General features: G+C 41.7%; 1 protein-coding gene across 5 annotated transcripts in view; it reads left to right on the plus strand.

The window, feature by feature from the left end:
• Nucleotides 1–25,604, plus strand: part of CACNA1A (calcium voltage-gated channel subunit alpha1 A) — a 259,247-nt gene that overhangs the window by 163,441 nt on the left and 70,202 nt on the right. For all 5 annotated transcript variants that reach the window (XM_083717889.1, XM_083717890.1, XM_083717887.1 and 2 more), the window contains 5 exons: nucleotides 4,388–4,447; nucleotides 8,149–8,255; nucleotides 21,090–21,186; nucleotides 22,713–22,873; nucleotides 23,591–23,728. In XM_083717889.1, coding sequence (XP_083574015.1) covers nucleotides 4,388–4,447; nucleotides 8,149–8,255; nucleotides 21,090–21,186; nucleotides 22,713–22,873; nucleotides 23,591–23,728 — 563 coding nt within the window. The remainder of the gene's footprint in view (nucleotides 1–4,387; nucleotides 4,448–8,148; nucleotides 8,256–21,089; nucleotides 21,187–22,712; nucleotides 22,874–23,590; nucleotides 23,729–25,604) is intronic.

A 25,604-nucleotide genomic window follows, 5' to 3' on the forward strand; every position in this document is an offset into this window, starting at 1 on the left:
GTTCAGTTTCTGTACATTCTGGTGCAAACTGACCTGATACATACCTGCAGGCCTAATGTGTGGACTGAAACATAATTGTCCTTTAGGTTTCACACTTTTCCAAATAGTGCAATGTAGCTCTTGGCTCAATGATGCACCAAAATGCATTACAATGAGCATTTTAGAGTAAAGTACATATAAACATGTAATTTTGACATAAAATAAGTTTTACTCAAAGTAGACCCATTAAAATAAAATAAGCATGACTGTTATGTCTATTAATTTCAGGGGGTCTACTCTTGAGTAAAACTTAGTTGAATACCATACCACTCTATGTATTTAAATACAACTTCTAGTGTGGATTCAAAGATCACTGATTAATGTGGAAACAGGTCAAAAGATGTGTCAACAGATATGGATGAAAACAAACAAAAATTGATATGGACCAGGAAGAGACTGAACTATGTACATTTGGGACTATTAATACCCAGTAAGATAGCATGTAACTGGCAGAAGTGAAGGCCATCTTCACTACCAAAGCAAAGAGTAAAACCTGTTAAAGGTCATGTCAAGGGAGGTATTAACATGATTTGGACATATCTTAATGGTTGAATTTTGTTTTTATTTCTATTTCCTGTGTTTAATGAGCTGTGAAGTCTGCAACTTATTGACTACATGGCATCTTCATGCACCCTGGTGATTTCCCCCTTTTCTTTCAGACTGTCTAATGTGGATACCAAAACAATTTTGGCTTATTTTTGTTTGTGGAATTTTCCTGCACAAAATTGGAAAAAAAACTTTACATATAGGCAAATATTCAGTGATTTAAAAAAACCCTGCTAGTTTAAGATCAAAGTTAAGATGTTGTCCTTGTCCTGTGTTGCCTTATGAAGCATATGGCCCTTAATATATTGCTAGAGGACTCATGTCAGTTTGTGGCTTATATCATAGCTAGCAGGATGGGTTAAGGAGTAGCTGAGTGGAAAATCCTCTGATGCACTAGGGGTGAAACTGGTACAGTACTGCTACCAATGACTTGGGGCATTGGGCGTGTAGACCTCTTTCCTGTCACCATTACGACGGAAGATTATACCAAAAACAGTAAAGCAAGTTTTGGAAATAACCCAGCCGTTTCATAGATTTTAAAGAGGCAACAAGAAAAGGAACGGGTTGCTTAATTATTTATATTTCAGTGCATATGTAGGCCAGTGCCTCTTCCCCTCTAAAAAAGCTCTCATGGGAACTTACAGAGAATATCAAGTTAGATAAGGGAGCTTACAAATCTTAGTCCACACATATTTTCTTTTGCAAAGTGATATTCAGAGGGTGCAATCTGAGGCAAAGCAGTTGTGTTCTGAAAGAGGGAATTCAATTGCTTCATAAGGCACTACAGGACAGCATTAGGCATCTTTGCTGTACACAGGACTTCCAAACTCCCCATATGGATTTGGGCCTGAATGACCAAGGAAAAGTCTATGTGCATGGGGAATAACTTGTAAGCAAGCGCAATTTGTACACCACACAACATCATTCCTGTTGAGGTTCATCTGTTAAGGCATCAGCCTTAGCTTCCAATTTCCCAGCTTTGCAGAGCTTGAGTCAACATGAGACAGCCCTAACTCTAATCTTAAACCAGCAGGTTTTATGATTTAATTTCACAGGTTTTTAAAAGAAAATGTATTAAAATACTGGAGTCTGCTAAACATGAAAGTAGTTGTTTTGTAACTATTAATTGTTGGATATAATTGGCAGTTCTCCATTATGCACTTTCATTCATACTCTGAACTTTACACTGCACTGCAGCCTGTTATGAAGAATGTACAGTATTTAGCAAACTGAAATGCAACTCGCAGTGTTACAAAGCTTGGTCTAGAGCCTGACAATTTTAAACTGCTAACCACATGGCATCTTATTTTCAAAGTAAAAAAGAAAGAAAATGAAGACTTTAGGTACCATTATGTTCAGTAGGCTATCATAGACAAATCTGACCTGGATCTGTCGAACCTACAAACCAATTGACAGGGGCATGCTGCCCTCAGGATAGTCTATGCTCCTGCTCTTTCAGGATCTGTTAAACACGCTCGCTCTCTCTCTCTCCCACCCACACCCAGATTTATCTTTAACTGTGCAGTGTGTGCAAATGGATATGTTAATGTACTGAAGTTCTCACCCTGGGCCAGCAGGGGGATACTGTAGATAGTTTTCACTCAGGTCCTCATATGCAAATAAGGAATTGAAAGTGACGTTCAGTGATTGGATAGTTACAGAAAGTTGTTACTGTTGCTTTGTAGTTGAGCTCTCTATAAGCAGGTTGGCTGAACCCTTCAGTTCAGTTCTGTTCTGGCCTGTGAATAAACAAGAGCTGTCTGAAGAATCACTGTGTCGTCTGATATGTTCACCCACAACTTAACAGGATAGTTGTGCCTCTTCTACGTTTAGAAAGATTTGCTGTTCTGAGTGATCTTGCATAGGCTTACAGTATACCTCATTGTTTTACTTCCCTACCTTCTGGCAAACTAACTCTCTAAGGCCTCAGAAATTACCTCCATACTGCTTCAGTTGTCACTTAACTGCTGCCCTCCCCCACATGAGAACAGTGCTGGACATGCTTGACCTCTGTGGTAAACAGCTTCCATTGGCCTAAAGGGACTTTGTACAGTACCTATATGTTTAAAAAAAATATATACTATTGCTGGCTGTTCACCAAAAAAAAATCCAGTTCTCAGCAAAAACAACATTTTGGAGCCTGTATCAATAACAGCACAACATGGCTGCCATAGCTGAGCCTGCCTAATCACAAAATGACCACCAAGACACCCCTGTCCCCATTCCCCTCCAATAAATTCCTGTTCAATTGATTCCCGAGCCACTCCTTTCCTCTCAATCAGAAAACTCATCCCCACGCTCTTTCTCTCCTATAGATAGCAACTGTGGCAGTGTAATCTCATACCCTCCAACATTTCTCCAATGAAAATAGGGACGTCCCATTCCATAATGATGATTTTACCATTTGTACCCCACACATCTTACTGGGTTGCCCCAGACACTTTGGGCAGCTTCCAACATATATAAAAATAATAATTAAACATTTTTTTAAAAAATTCCCTATACAGGATTTCCTTGAGACAGCTCGGGGGGTGGATAACTCCATACCCTCCAGTGAAAATAGGGATATCCTAAGGAAAAATGGGACATTCCAGGATCAAATCAGAAACTGGAACAGCTTGTGTAAATCAGGGATGTCCCTGGAAAATAGGGATACTTGGAGTGTTTGTAATCTTGTGAAACACGTGACGTTTGTTTAATCCAGTGGTCATCAAGTTCTTTGCATCTGGGGACATATTTGGAATTTTGTGAAGGTGTTGAGGGCACCAGTCACAAAATGGCTGCTGCCAGGGTGGTGGCCTAATACAAAATGGCTGCTGCCTCCTCAACAGCAGGATTGGAGCAAGCGGCCAGGACGACTGCAGAGGAGGCAAATTTTTGCTCTGCTTTTGCTGCTGCTCCCTAAAACTGGAGGAGAGATACTGAACTATCACTGGAGGACACCCCCACACACACACACACTGATTTACATCAACTGGCCTTGCCACAAGGTTTCTGGGCAAAGTGGGGAGATTAAACAAAAACAAAATACAACCTAGTTAATATGAATGATCTTTGGGCCATGGAGGGATGTGTTAGTGTTGAGTTATTATTATTTTTTATAATGGTTAGGGGGTGGGAGAGTTGTTTTGTTTATTGTTAGCGTTTATTGTTTTCGTTTTTCCAATATGTTGTATGAGATCAGTGTAATTGTGGCACTTCTGTAGACCTCATCAGGTAAATCGTGTATGTCAAATTCCAAATCATTAGCCCACCAGTTGCTATTTTTATAAGCTATAAAATGTTTGTGCATGTAATGACAGAACCTTGTTTTTGCTACTCTAACTATATGCCCCTATAAATCAGCCCTTTTATAACAGCAACATCAGAAGCCAAAGGACAGCTGTAACTCCCATGGAGATAGGATGTTACACATGCAGATGCTTTTTATGTTTCCGTTAGCATCTTCCACAGATAACATTGTTACAATGGGAACTCCATAAGATGGTAGTAGAGTAAAACAGAATTCGATATTCTGACCCTCATTACAGATCAGTAAGGCTGTAGTATCGCATAAAAGAGGGAGAATTGACCAGAATGCACTATGGATTACTTTATTGATTCTAGATAATATAAGAGTCTTTAATCTGTCATTTGTTGCTTTGAACTTTATCTCCTGCATGCTGCTGACTATATTGTGTTTAGAGACAAAATGGAAGCCAAGGTCTGCCTTGGTCACGAGTTTGGTTAGGATTTATGACTTCAGAGATGTGGTGAGACCTGAACTATATTTTTAATTCCTTTATGTCATTTCTCCCTGTAGGTTCTCCGTTACTTTGACTATGTCTTCACAGGTGTCTTCACCTTTGAAATGGTTGTTAAGGTTAGTAATTGGGGAACTGGGCTTGAGCCTGAGATCTCATGACGTTTTGGTAGTGTTTGGAACAGAGAACTTGAAGCTGCAGGGCAGAAGTAGAGCTGGGCTGAATGTTTGTGAATCAGTATTTGGGGGGCATGAGAAACAAATGTCCCTTGGGGGAATTGCTCAAAAGAGCCTTTTCACAGCCCCTTTCCCATTTAGTAGTCCAACAGGCACACATAACTTTCATAGCTTGCCCAGGTCGGGTGAAAATTTCAGAAATAAGATACTCTCTTTCTTTCTTTCTTATAATGAATATACTGTTTAATATTTCAAAAATCTCTAAGCAGTTACGATTAACTACTCCGCCAAAATACAATATGGATTTGAATACTTCCAAACCATTCTTCCCCTCAGAAAAAAACAACAGTTATACATGGACACAATTATGAACAAGTAAGGGTATGTGTGCCTCAAACCAGAGCTTTCAGAAACTAAACTCTGCCACTCTGCCTCCTGTACAACCAGCACTCTAATTCTTCAGCAACCCTAGCAAATTAAGAGTTAAACTACCTGCTATGCTAATTGTGCAGTGTGCAGCTACATCTCTTTGTCTTAAATTAATTATAGCCCATGGGGTGGGTTGTTAATGTGATTGCACCATGCACGGAGAGGAAATCTATCCCTTTCCTCCATACCTATAACTCCCTCCCCGCAAAAAATGTCCCCACTACAGTTATAAAGCATAGTATAAAAGCATCGTAGTAGAGGAGGGGGGCAGTTTTCAGGAGACGGTTGTGGCTAGGAAGGGAAAGGATAAACCTTCCCTTCCTGCATGCTGCAACCACAATAACAGTTGCCCCCATGACCAGAATTGTAAGAAAAACAAGAGACAGCCTAGAGCAGACCTTTGCTGGGGCTTGACTGAACACTTAAGACAGATGCACACAAGTTTAGATTCACCGGTGAGGAAATGTACAGGCATGGTGACATTGACAGATATCTGGGGCCTAATTCATATACAGTGGTACCTCGGGTTACAAACACCTCAGGTTACAAACACTTTGTGTTACAAACTCTGCTAACCCGGAAGTAGCACCTCAGGTTAAGAACTTTGCCCCAGGATGAGAACAGAAATCGCACGGCGGCAGCGGGAGGCCCCATTAGCTAAAGTGGTACCTCAGGTTAAGAATGGTTTCAGGTTAAGAACGGACCTCCGAAACTAATTAAGTTTGTAACCCGAGTTCCCACTGTATAATATGTTAGCCACTTGAAAGCAGAGCTAAACTGAAACATTTTCACCCAGGAAGCCATTTGTGTGAAGTATCCTCCTAGAAAGTTACAAAAACTTCAAATGTGATAGCATATTTCCTTGAGGGCACAGAACTGCGCCTAAGAAAGCAAGGCATTCCCCAAATGTGGTTATTATAGTGAAGAATATTGTGTTTTCATGCTGCAGCTTTACAAGCTAAAGTGTGCCGTAGTTCACACTGCTGGCTTCTCTTGAGGCTACCGCGGATTGATTATGTGACAGGCTTTTTTCACTTCACTTGGGAACTAAGATCTGCTCAGTTGAGTGCTAAGACAGAGCAAGATCTGGACTAAAAGCTGGTTTGTGCAAATAGGTAGCATGAGATACTATTAACTATTCCTAAAATGAGGTATTCCTAGAATCCACCCAGACCAGAACACCTTCATTAATTAAATTTCCCCTCCCCTCTGTATTCTCATCTTTTATTTCTATTTCTATTTGTTACACTCATCATTCTTACTGCATTTTGTATGTGCTTATGTCAACCATTCTGTATGAAAAATGACAAAATAATTACAAAAAGCATTTAATGTATCAGAACAATTAGTAAATTTATAAAGAATAAAAAATAAGTTTTTTTTCTATCCTGACCAGGCATAATGGGTAAACCCCCTCTTTTAGAACTATCCTAATATATTACCTATACCTTTGTTTGTTTATTCGTTCGTTCATTCATTCCCTCTCTAACACTCACACACCTAATTCCCTCCCCCATTTTTACTCAACTCCTCATACTCTTTCAGCTGCCATTCACAATGGACACTGTTAGACCTGCCATTCATTCTGACTCTAGCTAGCATTCCATCACATCCCCCTGCTGTCAATTGTTCTTTCACTCACCTGTCTATTACAACTGTCTTTCATGTTTGCTGACATAATGGTTGCTCCATGCCCTTATCGTAACTCCCAGGTCTCTTACTGAGGGGAATATATTTCATTTGGTTGACAGCCCTAAGCATACTTTTCCCCCTCCTGGCTTCCCATTTCTGTATATACTCTCTCAAGCCAGAGGATTTGCTTGTAGTTGTAACTGAGGACCACTAGATGACACCATAGCGCCTTATAGGTTAACTTCCACCACAATTCATCCTCGCTTCCACTTGTCCCATGCCAATATAAAGCATGGGTCAGAGCGGTTTTCCACTCACCCCATGCTTTCTAGGCACAGGGCAGAGTGGTTTTGCCTTTGCCCTTCCACTTTCCCCTGGAAAACCCATGCTTTAGCGCTAAATCGAAACAAACAGCTATCCATGGAAAGCCTGATTTATGATTCAGTGATAAATCACAGGTTTCCCTGGGAGAAAGCAGCAGGGCAAATGGAAGTGTGGATAAGCCCTAAGTCTCGCTGAAAATCAATGGGAATTATCTGAGTAAACATGGTTAGAATCATACAGGGGAAGGTTGTAGCTGAGAAAGGGCCATAGCTCATGCATTGAATGCCCCAGGTCCAGTCCTTGGTGTTTCCAGACAGGACTGAGTTACTGAAACCTTGTCAGTCATTATCAACAACACTGAGCAAGATGGACCACAATGGTCAGATCCAATATAAGGCAGCTTCCTATGTTCCATTAGGCTGCAAGAGCTTTTCCAGGCATTAGTTGTTTTTATTTCAGCAGTTCTTTGTGAGCTGCTTAATGGGTTCCAGAAGGGACAAGTCTCACTCTGCATTCACTTCTGAGGCTCCCAGGTGCATGCTTCCCACATGACTGCATATATTTTTTCTCTTTTAACATTACAGAAAATGTGTGGTTGATACGTAGTAAAAATGCTAGGCTAGATATCCTTTTACTGTAGCATTTGAAGTGGCTCTGAATTTAATGCACGCTTTACAGAGTGGCATAGTGAAAGATTTGCCTACAAGCAGTAGTATATGTGCTGCAGAATGTTTTCATACACTCTGGATTCTGTGCTGTGGGGTTTGATAACTCCAGTATTGCATAGATCCCATCTCTACCCAGTCAGGATTCCTGTGACAGCAGCACCATTAAACATGTGGGGAGAGATTATGTCATGGAGGAAATTGTGTGCACAACACATCCAGAAAAACAAATAGTGTTTCAGACTGTGTTTTGCCAGCACAGCTCTCAAGATTCATAAAAACCAGATTTTAGTCTTTGAACTGGGCATGAAGTATCTTTTGTTTGCTATTTTCTGCATTGCCCATGAATACTAGAGCTGCACCTGTGGTCTGTTCTTAGCATTTTCATTTTCATGCAAGTCAACCCCCTTTTTTTTGCCTTGATCTCCTACTTTGTAAAATGAGCCCAGCAAGACTGACCTCCGTCATTAGAGTGGAATTATGGAAACAATAGTAATTGACACTAGGGGACTGGGGATCTCAAAATTATAGTAATCAAAACCATGCATAGTGCCTCAAGAACCCTGTGTTTCTTTGCTTTGGTTAATTCTTTAGATGATTGACTTAGGACTGATCCTTCATCGAGGCGCTTATTTCCGGGACCTGTGGAACATCCTGGATTTCATTGTGGTCAGTGGAGCATTGGTGGCGTTTGCCTTCACGTAAGTTTCTTTAGGGAGCCATAGTGCTTTCTTTCTTTTACCTCTTTCTGCAGAAAGCACAGCTCATTCCCTTCTCCTGGAAAAGACTCTTGTTGAAGCTTGCTGCATGATTGGTCTGTAAACAGTTGTCAACACATAGGCAACTTGGCCCCCCTGCCCATTCCCTCATCACAATCCCTCTTCCGGTGCTGCCATAAGCCTTCCTAGAGCATGGACACTCCAAATCTGTGTGCTCTCCCCTTGGCTTGGGATGCTCCTTGCATGTGGAGTTTTCCCCAAGGGCCAACTATAGGAATGGCAGACTGCCCCTGTTTCTTTTCAGACTCCTTGTAAGTTGCAGGTTGTGGGAATCCAAGCCATAAATTCCGAAAAATGATCTCCTATGTTGCACTGAATGGATATATCAGGATGCAAAAAGGCCAAGAGGCTGGCATGGCTAAGATTTTTTTCCTCAGTGATAACAGAAGCATACATCATTTGTAGAGAGGCTCCACTACTTCCTGTTCAAGCTAAGAGAAAGAGCTGATTAAATGTAAAACCAACCTACATTTACAATACCACATTTGGGGTGTGTCTACAGCAGTTCATCATCAAAATATAGGGTGAAAAGCTCATGTGGTCTGCTCTTTCTGATTTGTCCCTTGTACGTTTGCAATACAGATGCTGTGAGATGCATAGCACCAAAATGGGTCAGGTTTAAAAAGAAGAATAAAATATGGTTCAGGCCCTGAGTCCTAAAGTGCCTTATGCTGTATTCACACATTTTAGAAAAGAAATGTGAACTCACATATTTTAGAAGACATCTGAAGGCAGCCCTGTTTAGGGAAGCTTTAAATGTTTAACAGACTATTGTATTTTAATATTTTGTTGGAGTGGCTGGGGAAACCCAGCCAGATGGACGGGGTATAAATAACAAATTATTATTATTATTATTATTATTATTATTATTATTATTATTATTAATCATCAAATTTAATTTACTCTAAAACAAAGAAAATGAGGTTATGTTCTTAACAATATTTCTAATAATATCATCAAAAACCTGAGTTGATAGTTTACTTTTGGCTCAAATTAGGGAGGGGATATATTTTGCTTTCCTTTTATTTTCAACTCCCCCTCCTGCTACCAGTTTTGCAGGGTTGATATCAACTGATACACTTTTTTATTTTTAAAAATATTTTTATTGATTTTCCAATATCATTCCAATAGCAGCCTCACTATATCAACAGCATTCTTCATATCGAACACATTCCTTAGTGGATAATGGAGGTTAGGGTGGATTTTGCTCTTTATTTTCATAGCATAGGGTTTCTCGCCCCCTTCCCTCTCAGTTCCTTTCTCTCACACACACAGTTCCAATTTTGTTCAATTCCATTTATATTCCAATTTCTTCCATCCTCACTTGTTCAGATATTTTTAAATAAAACTTGCATTCCAGGGAGGATTGCCGTATCAAAAATGGAGAGAAAAACTTTAAATAAGCAAACCCTCCCTCTATCGTCTCTCTCACCGAATCGTATCCACTCTCAGTCCAAACCTTTTACATCCTTGTAGCTGGGTTGTTTTTGCAGTATCTTATCATCTCTGGCACGCACCTGTAGTTTACTCCAATTAGAATCCAATTAACAGGAAAACCCGTTGCTTCCAGGAAAGGGGTGGGGGGCGTTGGAGTAGCCAGAGTGCTCTGTGCACCCAGTGTCTTTGCCTGCCCTCGTATTCCATGGGGAAGTGAGTGCCATACCACCAGGCAAACTGCGAGTGAGAGCCTGGTTCCTCTTCCAACTGAAGAGGAATGCAGATAATGAAATTCCCCCATCATTTTCTGATTATCTCCATCTGTGTCTATTCCACAGTGTTGAGAGAGGCTCTATTGCTGGTGCACTGGAAGCAGGAAGACGATATCAAATGATATACTTAATCACATAGCATTGTTCTTAGAGATACTGTTGGGGGGAAGAGTGGCCACAGCCCCACTCCCCTGAAACATTAAAAAGCCCTCCCTCTACTTTTTCAGCTTCCAAAATAGTTTGCAAATTAGGTGGTGGGCTTTTTGGCTGAGCCCTAATATACTTCTCTTGAGTCTTTATAAAAGGTCCATGAATCAGAATGACAATGTAATCCAAATAAATCTACAATGAATATGATGTAAATAAATCTAGCACAATAAGTGAAAGTTTTCACAGTCACCACCACAAATGCTTTTTAGTCCGGAGAGGAAGAGGGAAGCAACATATATTTTACTCCAAGCCTCAGCCTTTGTAGCAACTGAAGTTTACAGCCAGCTGTTATTGTAGGATTCCTGCCACTGTAGGTCACATCCAAGCAGCCAAGAGCTTTCCAGCTTATCTTCACATCCTTCAGTTTTCCTGGATGTATAGAGATGGTCCCAGATCTCCAGAGATGGCGCTAACTCTCCCTGCTCAGTTGAAAATTTTGTCAGGTAACTTGATGGTATCCCACGCTCTTTAGAGATACTTAGATAGAAGTGGCTGCAGACATGATCTGGTGCTCTTGGACAGTGGCAGGGAAACATCTGTTACAAATTCCAGCCTCCTGTCTCCTTCACCCACAGAACCTTATGCAAATTTTGAAACTTAATGCTTCTTACAGAGCCTTATGCATTAAAGGAGTAATACACACCCTACATTTAGTTTGGACAAATACCACCGTCCTTGACCATTTCCCTTCCATCTTCAAATTATCAGAGTTTCCCTCATTTCTTTGAAAGAAAAAGAACCTGATTTTGCTCAAATTTATCATTCACCATTTGCTACTTTCTTCTGCTTGTTACTTTGTTATACATTTTTGTGGTATATATGGGGGGGGGGGGCGAGCCACAAACCACAAATTCACCTTCACTTTAATCCAAGTATAAAGATAGTCCATGCAGGCAAAATGCAGTTTTTGCATGAGATATTCCCAATCCATTGAATGTATTTTGCTTCCCCTAAGGGGAGTTCATTTATTTTCCTTCTGCATCACAACCGCCACAGCAACTGCCATATTTCTCAGCCTGAGCCTCCTTCTTATCAAATCATTATTTTTGCCTTGGGGCTCTCCGCAGATGGCTATGCAGCCAAATATCAAATTGATTTTAACAGTTCCTCCCAAATTCTTTTTGAGTAATTAATTCTTTCTTGGTGAGGTTCACCAAAGTAGCAGATGAGAAATAAAAGAGAAAGTCGCTCACCCCACTTAAATCAAAGCACAGTGATGAATGTCCGTTTCAAGTCCACACCTTGGTATCCAATGATTGTTTTGTTTAGCAGGTCTTTTTTATCTCCTTCTTTCCAGAACACGCCTGTTTCTTAGTGTAAATTTTAATGATTTTAGGAAACAGGGATCTCCCGTTCACGGCGATGACATTAGAGCATTGCCAACTCATGCAGTGCTTGCACCCAGCATCCCTGCCCCCGCATTCTGTAGCGAGCAGCAGTTATCAGACAAACTGCGGGTGACGGCCAGTCCACCCCTACCCTGGGGCGGGGGTCGGCAGGGCCAATTACCCCCATATTAACCCTGAAAACCTGCACGATTGGGGTCCAGTATTCTGGGAAAGCAGCCAACGGCCATGGCAGAAAACTGGAAGCTGGTTTGTGTTTTTATATTGTAAACCGCCCTGTGATATTTGAATGAAGGGCAGTGTAGAAATAATAATAATAATAATAATAATAATAATAATAATAATAATAATAATGTATTTTGATGGAGAAGACAGACTGTTTCTGACCTTCCACAAGCCTGGGTACCTCATTACCTCATAGAGCTGCCTCAAGATTCTGTCGACAATTTCCAATAAATGCCAATAAAATGATAAGTGTGTTTGGGTGTAGGCTATAAAGCTATAATTGGACAAATCTAGCTTTTTTCAAACCATGACAAAATATCCATTGAAAATCAAAGTCTACAATCTTGAGGGGTGAAATATTTTTTTACAGGAATTCCACAGGAGCTTATTCTGGGATAATGAAGAACTTACTGGAATGAAAAAAGAGGGTGGGTTGATGCAGAGATATCCCATTTATCATATGAAAAGAAAAGTAGGAATTTCCTGAATTCTCAGAAGCATCATACATCATGTCTGGAGTTCTGAACTGAGTCTCAAACTTTTATCAATAAATGAAGTTACAGTGATTTAGAATCAAGAACTTTCTGACCTATACTGGAAAAGAACTTTCCTGCTTAGCAGCCTCAGCAATTGGCCCATTTCATAAGGCAGAGTAGCCAGCCTGGTGCCATCCAGATTTGTGGACCACTGTAACACCCACACCATGCAGTTAGAGCACTGTTCACTTGAAGAGTCATGGCTCCCCCCCCCCCCAAAAAAAAACCCCTGAGAACTGTAGTTTGTTAAGGAATTCTAACTCTGTGAGGGATGGCCTAACAACTCTAAGCACCCTTAACAAACCACAATTCCAAGGATTCTTTGAGGGAAGCCATGATAGTTAAAGTGGTATAAGAATGCTTTTAACGTGTGGTGTGAATGTAACCTACAACTCCAATCATCCCTGATCATTTGCTATGTTGGGACTGATGGGAATTTGAGTCATAAGCACCGAAATGTCACCAGGTTGGCTATCCCTATCGTAGGGCTTGACTGAACTGATCCCAGCTCCTGATTTCCTTTGCTCCCACATGGAACAAGGAAGTCAAAGGGAAGAAACAAGCAGAGACTTCTTAGTATTGGGGAACCTCACACCTGTGTCATGTGTCTGCAGTTCAGCTGAAAATTGGATGCGCACAGTGTGTAGTGGTGATTGATTCAGAGCACGTTGGACAGGATTTGAATGTCTTAATTGCTTCCAAGGGTAACTAGTTCTAAAGGTACAGATTTATATTCATTTTCCCTCCTAGAAATAATTTTAGGAGCTTGGACCAAGGTGTAGTAGAAGAGGAAAGAACAATCTAATAGATTGCCACTTCTGTTGTTTGTTCATGTTATAGCTCTATTAACACACATGGCAATCTGAAGGCTTATCCACACTTCCTCTTGTCCTGCTGCTTTCTTCATGGGGAAACCACTCTTTAGTGGATTTCCCCCAGATTGCCATTTGTTCTGTTTATTGAAAAAGAGCAGGTGTTCCCTTGGAAAGGAGCGGGTCAAGGGGAAACTACTCAGACTCATGCCTAGAAAGAGCAGGTCAAGCGGAAAAGCACTCAGCCCTGTGCTTTCTAGGCAGAGTCGTAGCTACAGGGGAGCTAGCCAGGTTTTTGCACAGGGTAAAGGCTCCAGAGAGGGGCACTATTGAGGCTCCCAGGTGAAATAAAGCCTAGTTTCACCCTGTTTCTAGGCACAGGACAAGCAGAAGTGCAGATGAGCCCTAAGTTGCAATCCAGTACACTTGGCTGGAGGGGAGGTTGGATGAGGCAGAGGTGAGCCTCTGTCCAACCCTGCCAGCAGAGATGTTTCACCGCTGTAGAGTACTGTACCTCAATGTGCCTGCACAAATGGCAGTCAGGCAGAAGCTACCACCAGCAATATCACCACTGGTTGTAGTCAGGGTAAACCCCATAACAGGGAAAGGTCAGTCAGTCCAGCAAGGGATCTGCTGGATCCTGAACTAGCCCTGCTGCCATCGCATGATGCCAATGGGTCCAATCTGGGCCTCTTCACTATGCAAGCTTGGGAGTTGGCATAGCACTAGGGCATTTTTTTCTTTGCCACTCCCTTTCTGGCTGGAGTGAGTGGTGGGGCTGTGTGGATGTGGTGGTGGCCATGTCATTTGGTTAAGCCCTGCCACTGCAACCCATGAAGAAAAAACAATCCTTCAGCCCCAGCGATCTTACCATTTAAATTGTGGTTAGAAAAACGGGGAGTTGGGGGTGAAGTGGAGGCAAGTATAACAAGGTCTTCTGAGTATGCAAGCAGGTGAAGTTTCATATGCATTTGCAGTGGGAGGAATGCAACATAGCACTAAGGAAATTACTTCATCAGGGCAAGCATTGCTGCCTGATGGAACGTCCTCTCTCCTCCCCTATTGTGCTGTCCTGAGGGTTCTCTCAGTACCCACCCTCCAAGCCAATTTGGGGGTTATGTGGAGGGAGAAGAGCAGGAAAGCCCCGTGGCAGTTGGGGTTGTCCTTGTGCAGGCTTCTGCTAGTGAACAGTTAGTTGCCTAGTATCTTTATCCCAAAATTCATCAAAGCCAGAAATCTTGAAGTTCAAGGGCAGTTTTTCTGCGGTTCTCTGCACTCCATCATTCAGCATCAGGCTCTTGTGATGCATGAGAAAATTTTTATTAATGCAACCTTATCTCATATTTTCTATCTACAAACCACAAGGATGGTAGGAGATTCCACAGCAACCCAAAGGTTACCAGATTAGTGCAGTCAGCCTTTCTCCTGGAATAGCCACCTTATTTCCTCCCTACCTGCATGCCTTGCACCCATTTTCCAGCTCTTCCATGCATCTGCAACTTTCTTCTATAGTTTTTGGCTCTCTGCATGAACCTAGGAACGTGCTGTGGCCTCCTCAAAAGTGCTTGCACTCATGCACTGGGGTCTCAGGGTTGCTGTCTCCGGTCATGCCCAGGTGAGATTTAATCTGGAGGTGTTTCAGCCTCTTTTCCCAGATCACACACCTGTAACAGCATGTTATTCTTACATTTTTTTCCATCCTGAGGCGATGGGCAAAGCAGCCTGAATACAGAGTGGGCATTTGAAACCTTCAGTTCTCGCCTGAGGCCGCAATGCTTCGCTTACGGACCCCTCCATATGTCCTTTTTATTCATGATTATTTGTTGTCACGATGGTACTGCGAGTTCCTCTGTAGCCGTCTCAGGTGAAGGTAGTCTTACAGTTCTAGCATATCTCTTAAGTATCTAGACATAGAACAAGCTTGGGGAAGAACTGAGGCTGAAATCCTGGAATGGTGACTAAGGTTTCTAGTCAGGTGTCACATATGCAGCACGTGGCACTGAGCCCGTGCCATCACATGGAAAAGCAAGCTCCAGCAGTGTTGTGAACTTGTGACTAAGGCAAGCCTATGTCCCTGTAGGGACGCGGGTGGCTCTGTGGGTAAAACCTCAGTGCCTAGGACTTGCCGATCGTATGGTCGGCGGTTCGAATCCCCGCGGCGGGGTGAGCTCCCGTCTTTCGGTCCCAGCTCCTGCCCACCTAGCAGTTCGAAAGCACCCCTAAGTGCAAGTAGATAAATAGGTACCGCTTTATAGCGGGAAGGTAAAGGGCGTTTCCGTGTGCTGCGGTGGTGCTGGCTCGCCAGAGCAGCTTCATCACGCTAGCCACGTGACCCGGAAGTGTCTTCAGACAGCGCTGGCTCCCGGCCTCTTAAGTGAGATGAGCGCACAACCCTAGAGTCGGACACGACTGGCCCGTACGGGCAGGGGTACCTTTACCTTCATGTCCCTGTAAGGCAAGCCTATGTACCTGGGTTGTGTAGCAGGGTGAAAGTGTAATTGTCTCCAAGGCCTGCCGTAGCTCCCTCTTCCAGATATCCCATTTTTTAAAATATCTTAACACAATGGAACTTGGCCCTGTACCTGCAGGACTGAAGAATGGGAGCTGGGAATTCACCTTGCAATAGATTAGCGTTTATTCTACTGATCCAACATGCACATGCTTATGTACTCAGCCTTGGAGCTCTGACTAGGACAGTGCTTCTGCTTCAAAAACAATAAGGGCAGCAAGAGCTATGGAAGAGAATATGGGGTGCACTACTAGAGATGATGGGTATCTGACAAATTTATCAGAGATTTGGGGCTCCTGGAGACCATGGGTCTCATTTTCTTTTATAATCTTCTGACAATTGCCACCATAGAAGAGTGTTGGAATAGAATTAATGTCTGACATAACTGGCATTTTAAAAGTCAGTGCAAACAACTTTGCAGCGACATTGTTGGTGGTTGTGTTTCCCAGTCATTTATTACTCTAATGGAACTTGCCACCCTCTACTGCAGTTTTCCTTTCCTCTCTTTCTTATGCATTCTATATCACTGGTGATCTGGTTTGTTCTTCTCTCATCTCTCATCAGTTTCATTAAAATTTTCATCAGCATATGGAAAATGTTTTTGAGCCAATCATGCCAGCTTCAATTAAATGTACAAGGGTCTGTATTGTTTTTCAGCTGTGTTGCTGTCATCTGACTGTATAAACTGCTCTGTAGTCCACCACGTTATGTTTATTCATACTATTGCATCAGTAGCAGCCACACCAGTATGTTAAGCAACTAGATTCTGGATTGTAAACTCATTTCATAGCCACTGTTCTAGACTTGAACTTGGGATCACCGGAGGAGTGTCAAGATAATTGCTATTACCCCACCTAGGTCCAAAAAAAATTGTGCCGATGAGAGCTTGGCCTCCCCCACCACTATTGCTATCTGTATTTGGACAAAAGAATGATCATTGTCCCAGACCTAAACAGCCTAATTAGCTTCCCATGTCATGTGGTGAGGCATGCAACCTGATCCCACATATGTTTATTTGGAACCAAGTCGCACTTAAAATCCTAACCATGCCTACTATAAAATATGTCCTATTGAATCAGTGGTGCTTAATCTCAGTTAGGTGGGGTTAGGATTGCAGCCTTTGTCCCTACTAAGCGTGCTTAGGTATGAAGACTTGATATTTCAATCAAACTCCTCTTCATTTTCATTCCTTAGTCAGGATTTGTGTAACCATTGGAATTTGACGCCTCGATTTTTATGTCAGTGGAAATCAGGAGTATATAAATCCAAGTAAGCACATCAAGAAATGGATGCTGAATGAAAGACCGAAAAGCTTTAAAGAATAAGGATATGTAAATTTAGGGTAAAGATTAAGCCTTGAATAAAAACCAAGTACAATCTGAATGTGAGTAAGCTCCACATAAGAGATGAATAAGATTTTTTGAAGCGCCTTTGGCTGCTGCCCTTTGCCCTCAGGTGTTTTTTTGTGTTTGTTGTTTGTTTTTGGATGAGCAAGGGCAGACAGGTTTGTTTTCTTTGTAAGAAATGCTTTGTCCAGTGATGCTGGAAACTTCTCAGGTTTCCAACTGAGCTGGCATGAAGGATTTTCTCAACACCAAGGCTTTGATCTTGTTTAGCCTAAGATCTGTAGCTAAACAGTTGTAGCACATTACTACCCTGTGTTTCAAGGCAGCCGCCAAAGAAGGGTGCAGGGAAAACCGATTTGTTTCAGAAACTTCCCTGAACAGAGCCAGCATGTGGTATTGGGTTCGTTTGGGGTTTATGTTGTGTGTTCTCTTTCTTAATGTTACTCACTTTCCTTGTCTCTTCCCTTTCACTGCCACTTCACAACAGGAGCAGCACACGGTAAAGTCTTTCTGTCTGTCTCTTTCTCTCTCTCTCTCTCTCTCTCTCTCTCTCTCTCTCTCTTTCTTTCTTTCTTTCTCACTCACTCTCTGGTACACATTCTATTTATCTATGTTATCTTGGTTATGCATCACTTTGGCTAATGTGGTTGGAAGGGAAGACATTTTAGAGCTCCTTTCGTCTCTCCAAACATCAGTCATTCAGTTGGTACTGTTGTAGGTTGCATCACTGAGTTGGAATCATTGTATTTTTCACTTTCTGGGACTCTGCAATGGCCATGATGTGCACTGAACAGAACATTCTACTGCAACCTGCTTGATATATATTGAAATCCTACTTGTGCCAGGAACTCATGATATGCTAATGTTGTCAAGGATGAAGCTCAAGGATGGTGATTAGAAATAACATCAGCTTTAAAAAGAAAGCCCCCACGTACTAGAGACTTTGGGAACATCCAACTGCACTGAGCAGTTGGACAGGGTGCTACTTCCTAGAGGCCTGTTGTCATCTACACACAACAGCAACAAAAACAGCCCTGGGGCATATGCTTGGGAGTTGTTGTTTTTTTAAAAAAAATCTAGCCTCCCTTGTCCTTTTGTTCTGTCAAGGAGGGAGTTGGAGAGCATAGTTTGCTTGGCTGTAAAGCCTGGGGCTCACTGTTGTTCGAAGGAAAGTCTTCTGGTGAATAGAGATATAGCGCAAATAAGCAGGGCATTCTCACAACTATGGAAATATGTTATGCCCAAACAGACAATCCTCCTCTCTCTTTGTTCTGCAGGCTAGCTATTTTCAGTAAAGTTAAACATTTATGCTGGGAAATGACAATGTTTGGGAATGTCATGGCCAGAGAGTGCTAATAGGATCAAGCTGGAATATGTCACTACTAGGCATCCGTTTTGCATTTTCTGGCATCTAAAACTGTCATTTTATTAAAAGTGTCATGAGAGATTATCTAGCTGTCAGAACTCAGAGGTTTCTAGGTAGAACTCTTTCCCTTTGTGTCTGACTTTTGGAGGGATTATAATCGGGAGCTCTTCTGCAAGTGGCTTTGTTGGCTCTCCATTGAATATATGTTCACTCAAAAGTTTGAAAACCATCTCTTCAGCAGTGCATTTCTGAGAAAAGGTTTTGCCACTCTCTTTATAGTATGAGGCTATTCACATGTGTTGAATCAGAAGTGTAAAAGAAAGAGTGCTCCTCGCACAAGTGTATATTAGATAGCAGGGCCTGTATTAGAAGCAGCTGTAGTTATAATAGCTCTCCTGCAATACAGTCATGTTGCTTAAATGTTTCCTTAAATTATAACTATAATTTATTATATAGATGTCTCAAATAAACCCACTATTAGAAAAGCTGTGTTGTAGTGGACTTGCAGTGGTTTATTGTAGAGATATACAAGTTACTCTTACTACCCTAGCTGGTAAAAATACAACAACATTAATAAATTAAATAGCTAACAATTTGCTGCATATTCACGATTTCCAAAATCAGCTGCCCTGCTCTGCCTAATGGTGAGGCTGGCTTTCAGTGGCTTCTTGTAGAAGATGAGATTATATATTTCTCCAAACTAGGAATCGATTCCAGGAATATGTCCTTGTCGTCTTCTTTTTCACTTTTTCACCCAATAAGAAAAATTGACAAGGTGGAGCTAAATGGGACTGAAGAACTTTAGCATATTGCTACTCTCACCTTTGCATGTGTGTTGTGCACTGAAGGCAGAGATGGAATTCTATCTTACTGCTGGAGAGAAGGTTCTAGGTTATCTGAATGCAAACAGAATGTGAGCCAGTGGATAGGTTAAGGAAAAGCATATTGAACAGTCATCCAACGACGGGACTACTTCAGAATAAACTTTTAATTCTTCCTATACCAAATTCTCTGGGATTGGAAAACTAATGTGTGATGGAGAAGGATAGGCTAGAACAATTCTCATAGATGTGCAAGCATTCTCACTGGGGTGCTGGCTTTCAACATACAAGAATTTTTGTCATGAAATATGCCATGCCACCCATCTGCATTCTAAAGTACAGTAGTACAGTCCCAGGAAGGCTTTACTACATGATATAATAACAGCTACAACTACTACTACAACAACAACAACCAAAGCACCCAGTATGTTTGAATATGTGTTTTTTTATGCCTTGGGGCTATAAAGATTCTGTAGGTGTACTTTGTATTCTTTCAATTTGTAGCAGGTCTGTAAGGGGCTTCCCACATTTCTGTGTTCTGTTGGTTCTGTATAAGTTATCTGCATAAAGCTAGTATATGTTTCTAACAGCATCAACATATTCTGCTTCACTTCGGCATGGGTTCCTGAAGCAGCACAGTGAGAGCATTAATTCAGGCTGCAATTTCTTCCTTTGTTATTTTCCCCATTCTTAGGAGAATCCTGTTTTAAAATGCCCCCCTTCATTTGATATGATGTACACACAGTGTGGGTGGCGCTGTGGGTTAAACCACAGAGCCTAGGACTTGCCGATCAGAAGGTCAGCAGTTTGAATCCCCGCGACGGGGTGAGCTCTCCCTGCTCCTGCCCACCTAGCAATTCGAAAGCATGTCAAAGTGCAAGTAGATAAATAGGTACCGCTCTGGCGGGAAGGTAAACGGTGTTTCCATGCGCTGCTCTGGTTCACCAGAAGCGGCTTAGTCATGCTGGCCACATGACCTGGAATCTGTACGCCGGCTCCCTCGGCCAATAAAGTGAGATGAGCGCCACAACCCCAGAGTCGGTCACGACTGGACCTAATGGTCAGGGGTCCCTTTACCTTTTACCTTTACCTTACACACAAATGCATAGCCAGTTATGATCTGAGAAATGTAAACCTTAGTAAGGCTGTAATGATTCTTGGCATTGTATGTGTGTACACTTTACAAAACTGGGAGAAGACAACTTTAGTAGCACAGGAGATGAGGGGAAACTAATATAGGGTAGCATAAAAACAGGCAGGATAACTTGACTGGCAAGGTTCTCAAGAAACTGAGTTGAGAACTGCTGTTGAATACTTTAGTGCTGTGTATTAGCTGGTATCAATGAGTGCCATTGCCTTGTAACACTCCAATACACCTCACAGCACCTTCTATGCTTTATCAGTGACTCTGGTAACAACGGTTAAAAAATACATCCAGCAATACTTGAACCCCCTTTGAAAATGTTACTTCTAGACCAGGCTATTTTCTTTTTTGAGGAGTACATGCCTTGGGACGGAGCATTCCAACTTCTTAGCACCTTGAGGAATTCTTCACAAGGGATCTAAATCCTATGGTGCTGGTGAACAGAAAGGGTATGAGCTGAAAGGGTACCAATAGAGATGAAGTGATGGGTGGAATAAAAAGCATATAAAAAAGGGTAAAGCAGCTTAAGGAATGGAAAGAATGGAGTGGTAACTGGAAAAGGTAGATGCGACTGTTACAACAGAACCTTAAAAGTAGTATGGATGACAAAAAGGGTAGCGGATAGCATGAGTATATATCTCCCTTTGGCAGTCTTCTGTCTAGAATAGTGTAAAGATTCAAGCCTCATTGTTTTTCCTTGCTCTTCTGTCCTCACCCAACATCTCTCTACAGAGGCAGCAAAGGGAAAGACATCAACACCATCAAATCCTTGCGTGTCCTGCGTGTCCTCAGACCCCTCAAAACTATCAAGCGATTGCCAAAGCTCAAGGTGTGTTGGGGGTAGCAGCAAAAAAAGATGGAGATGTACATTGATGGAAATATATAATCATTGTTGTTTTGGGGGGGGTGTAAATCAACAGTTTAAGAAAGAAAATGTGGGTGTGGTTAGAGTGAGAAGAAGGTTGGACCCAGCCTTCAGACCCTTTCATGCATGAGATCTAGTGCAACAAAGGGAGGGGTTTCTCTATTTTCTCTCCATAGGCATCTCTCAGTGTCATTTGAATTGGATCATAGTTAGGGATGGAGGAAGAATCCACCCTACCCTTATACAATCCAGACAGATCATGTATGACCTGGATCATCTTCAGAATTCACAGTCCAGTGAATTCCATTATGAGAGGATCTGCAGGTTCTGTGCTGCCTCCAACCCCTCTCTGAACTTCCCTCCCTTTAAAATTCATGTAAACATTGGGGCAGCCATTTCCCCCCATACAGTTCTCTCGGAGTGACAGAATGATATCAAATACTGTTGCTCCCAGGGAGTCTTGCTCTATGCATACTGGAAGCAAGAAGCCCCCCATGCTAGCTGTTTAGGCTCTGGGTGGTTGCATACACTATTCCTGAAGCTATAAATAGAAAAATGGGTGGGGCGGGGGGGGACTGGAGAGAGTATGCAACCATCAGACTGCCTTATAAGTACTTTAACGTGTGTTTCTAGGTGCATTTTAAATAATTTTCCATTTAAAATCTGCCTGGAAAGGGGATGGGATGAATTTAGTCCCATCACCTGTGAGAACTGGGATGGACCAAACTTTAATGGGTCCATCTATACCTAAGCATAGTTGTGCCTGTTTTCCAACCATAATTCTGCAAAATGAGGATAACATTTCATGCATCTGATTAAGTGGACACTAATCCATGAAGATTTATGTAATAAATAAGAGAGCTAGACTCTCTCTTGCTACAATAGACTAACACAGCTTTATCTATAAGTAGCAAAAAAGATGGAATCCTCTTTGTGGGGACAAGTTATTGCTCTGTTCTGGAGGAACTTGAAATTATTTTTGGATGGGCTGAGGATTTTCAAGAAATAGGTACTTATGTGGTTATGCAGACAGTTTGGGACTTGGCTTCCTCAGAGGTTGCCTGCTCCCGCAGTGATTTCTCAGCCCTTGAGAGGCTCTGCTTTCATATAGGCAGCTGCAAGAGAGAGAGGTGGTGGAAGCAAGATAGTGGAGTATCCTCTGTGGGAATCTACTGGATTTCTATCTGTTTTTAAAGGGCTTTTGAATATTTCTACTTACTTATTTTAATAAATGTTTCACATCAAATTGAATTGCTGTGTTCTGCAATTTTATGGTCTGCAGCTCTTAAAATAGTTTTTATTCATTTGTTTAGTGTTGATATTTTAGTGCTGCATACAATTGTTAATTTAGCTTGATTTTATATTTGGTGTTGTATGTCCCTTTTTTTGCAAGCTGATTTGGAGTTTTCTTTAAGCCACTTCGGTTGGCTGGATATACATTATAATAAGTTATCTAGCAAACCCTTACCAGAACCCTGTGTTCTTTCTAGGCCGTCTTTGACTGTGTGGTGAACTCACTCAAAAATGTCCTCAATATTCTCATTGTGTATATGCTCTTCATGTTCATCTTTGCTGTGGTGGCTGTCCAGCTCTTTAAAGGCAAGTTCTTCTACTGCACTGATGAGTCCAAGGAGTTTGCAAAAGATTGCAGGTATGTATGTTGCTTCCATCCATTTTGCCACCCTTCTGCTTCCTGGGCCTGACACCATTCCCATTCTAACATTTCCTAAGAACTTTTATGTCTCTTCTCTAGAGTTATAGACTCAAAACCCAAATAAGGTTGGAGCTTGCAGGTTGCATTTCTCATGTTGCGTTCCCTGCTACATCAGTGAATGAATTCTAATGAATTCTAATGCTGTAGTTCCTGGTTTATATTTTGCTGTGTACTTGTTAGTATTGTTTGTTATGCTGATTTTATATCTCACCATTAAGTAAATATAATCAAGAATAATAATACAAATAACCCCGTTCCATAGTGAAATCACAGCATAGCTCAGTTATTATCTTACTAATAACACAGCCAAATCTTAAACTGGTGTACATCAGTGTCAGTCAAGTTAATGAAGTAACTGTGGTTTATACAGATCAGACCTATTAAGAGCTATTGTGTTGGAGCTAAGTGAATCAGCTCCACTTAAGCACCCTGAAATGAGGCTGTTATACCACCTAAAGTGTGATCATTAACTATCTGGATTAACTTTTGTGTGATAACATGAATAAAAGGTTCTGACACTCCTTATATTCAAACAGAGACTGAAGCTCCAATCACTGGCAAAGCAGCCATTTGCACCATAACATATCCTTGCTAAATTGCCTACTTCATTGTTGTAGCATGTCCCTAAATGTTTCTCTTGATCTCCTTCATCAGGGGAGAGTACTTAGTCTATGAGAAGGATGACGTGAAGGCTGAGAAACGAGAATGGAAGAAATATGAGTTCCATTATGACAACGTGTTGTGGGCGCTCCTTACTCTTTTCACTGTATCTACAGGAGAAGGCTGGCCAGAGTAAGTGATTCAGGAAAATGAGTGTCGGTTACTATGCTAGGCTGCTGGGTATGTGGTTGGCCGGTGCTGGAAACTAGATTGGTCCCTAGACAGAACTAGTCTAGCCTTTTTGGTTTAGCTTCATCACTAAGACCCTTTTGTCACATAGAAGTCCAGGCTTATCAGCCATAGTTTGCCCTTGCCATATAAAAACACCAACCTGGGAAGAAGGATTTGTATGAAATGTTTCTTTATTTCTGCTGATGAAAAGCCACTGAAAGCAAAGGAATGTAAAATGAGGCAAAATGTAATTAAGATTGGGGCTTGTGATTCATGAACTTTACATTCTGGAAACCCAAGGTCCATTGTGGGCATGCACATAGTTATTTGTTTACCTGTGCATATGTCCCATTTTTATTTTAAAAAATGTTTTGTCTGTGGAATAGTGCAAGAGCAGTATACACAAAACAGCTGTTTTAGAAAATGAAACTAAAGAGGACATGCCTCCAGCAACAACTGGTGAAGTTAGGCATGCTACCTTTCCTTTGGACTGTTGAAATAAAATAGCTAGATTGTGCTGAGACAACAAGCAAATGGGAATAGGCGATATGGAAATAAATAGCACTGAGAAAAATAGCTTTACCCATGTTAAAACAACAACAAACCAGCCACACAATGCACTTCAGTGGGTTATATGCTATTTTGTGCCCACCTCCATTACTGCATTATCAATAGATTGGGAACTGCAAATTAAATGGGGGGGGGGGCTGCCATTTGGATGATGATGGGTAAAGGTAAAGGGACCCCTGACCATTAGGTCCAGTCGTGACCGACTCTGGGGTTGCGGCGCTCATCTCGCTTTATTGGCCAAGGAAGCCGGCGTACAACTTCCAGGTCATGTGGCCAGCATGACTAAGCCGCTTCTGACAAACCAGAGCAGCGCACGGAAATGCCGTTTACCTTCCCACCGGAGCAGTACCTATTAATCTACTTGCACTTTGACGTGCTTTCGAACTGCTAAGTTGGCAGGAGCAGGGACTGAGCAACGGGAGCTCACCCCATCATGGGGATTCGAACCGCTGACCTTCTGATCGGCAAGTCCTAGGCTCTGTGGTTTAACCCACAGCGCCACCCACGTCCCTCGATGATGTGTAGATAACATGAAAAACTTAAAAACATAGGTTGCATCAAATTCACTTTAAAATGCCCTATACAGAACCCCTTTGCCAGAGAAACAATTTCTCTTGTGACCTATAACTGTGATCAGCTTACTGTAGACCTCCAGTGCCCACACCCCACATTTATATAGCAGTGCCATTGGTACAAGATTTGGAGGCAGATGTCCAGGGCTCAATTAAGAAGAATGAGTAGAAGGGGCCCCAGATATAGGAGAGTTGGCATATTTTAAACCACATTTTAAAGTCAGAGAAATAATACACGTTACCATCTAAAAGCCTTGCCCCTCCATAAGATGATAACGTCTAGAGTTTAAAATCACTTAAATCCAGCATTGTGCAAATAGCAGGGGTTGCTTCTAGTGCCCTAGAAGAATTGTTACAAAGAACAAAATGTGGGCAATGTATTAGTTACATCAAAGACAGGTCTTTCTTTAAAATGGAAAGATTCAGCAATCCCCAAGATTAAAAACTGGCTATTAACAAGCTGGGGAACTTACTGCATATAACACTAATGTCTCACAACAAATGTAACTGATCTGTAGAATACAGAACCTGAAAAAAGAGACAATGAATGTACTTTTGTAAACTAAGAAAATATTTAATAAAAATTGTTTTTTTAAAAACAATCTGGGGAACTGCTGTGATGGATGGTAGGGGTAATACAGTATGTTAAGATGAGAGAGCCCAAAGCATACATATATCAGCTATTTTTAAACAAA

The sequence above is a fragment of the Podarcis gaigeae genome, assembly GCF_964106915.1.
Source record: "Podarcis gaigeae genome assembly, chromosome: 2".
Taxonomy (NCBI): domain Eukaryota; kingdom Metazoa; phylum Chordata; class Lepidosauria; order Squamata; family Lacertidae; genus Podarcis; species Podarcis gaigeae.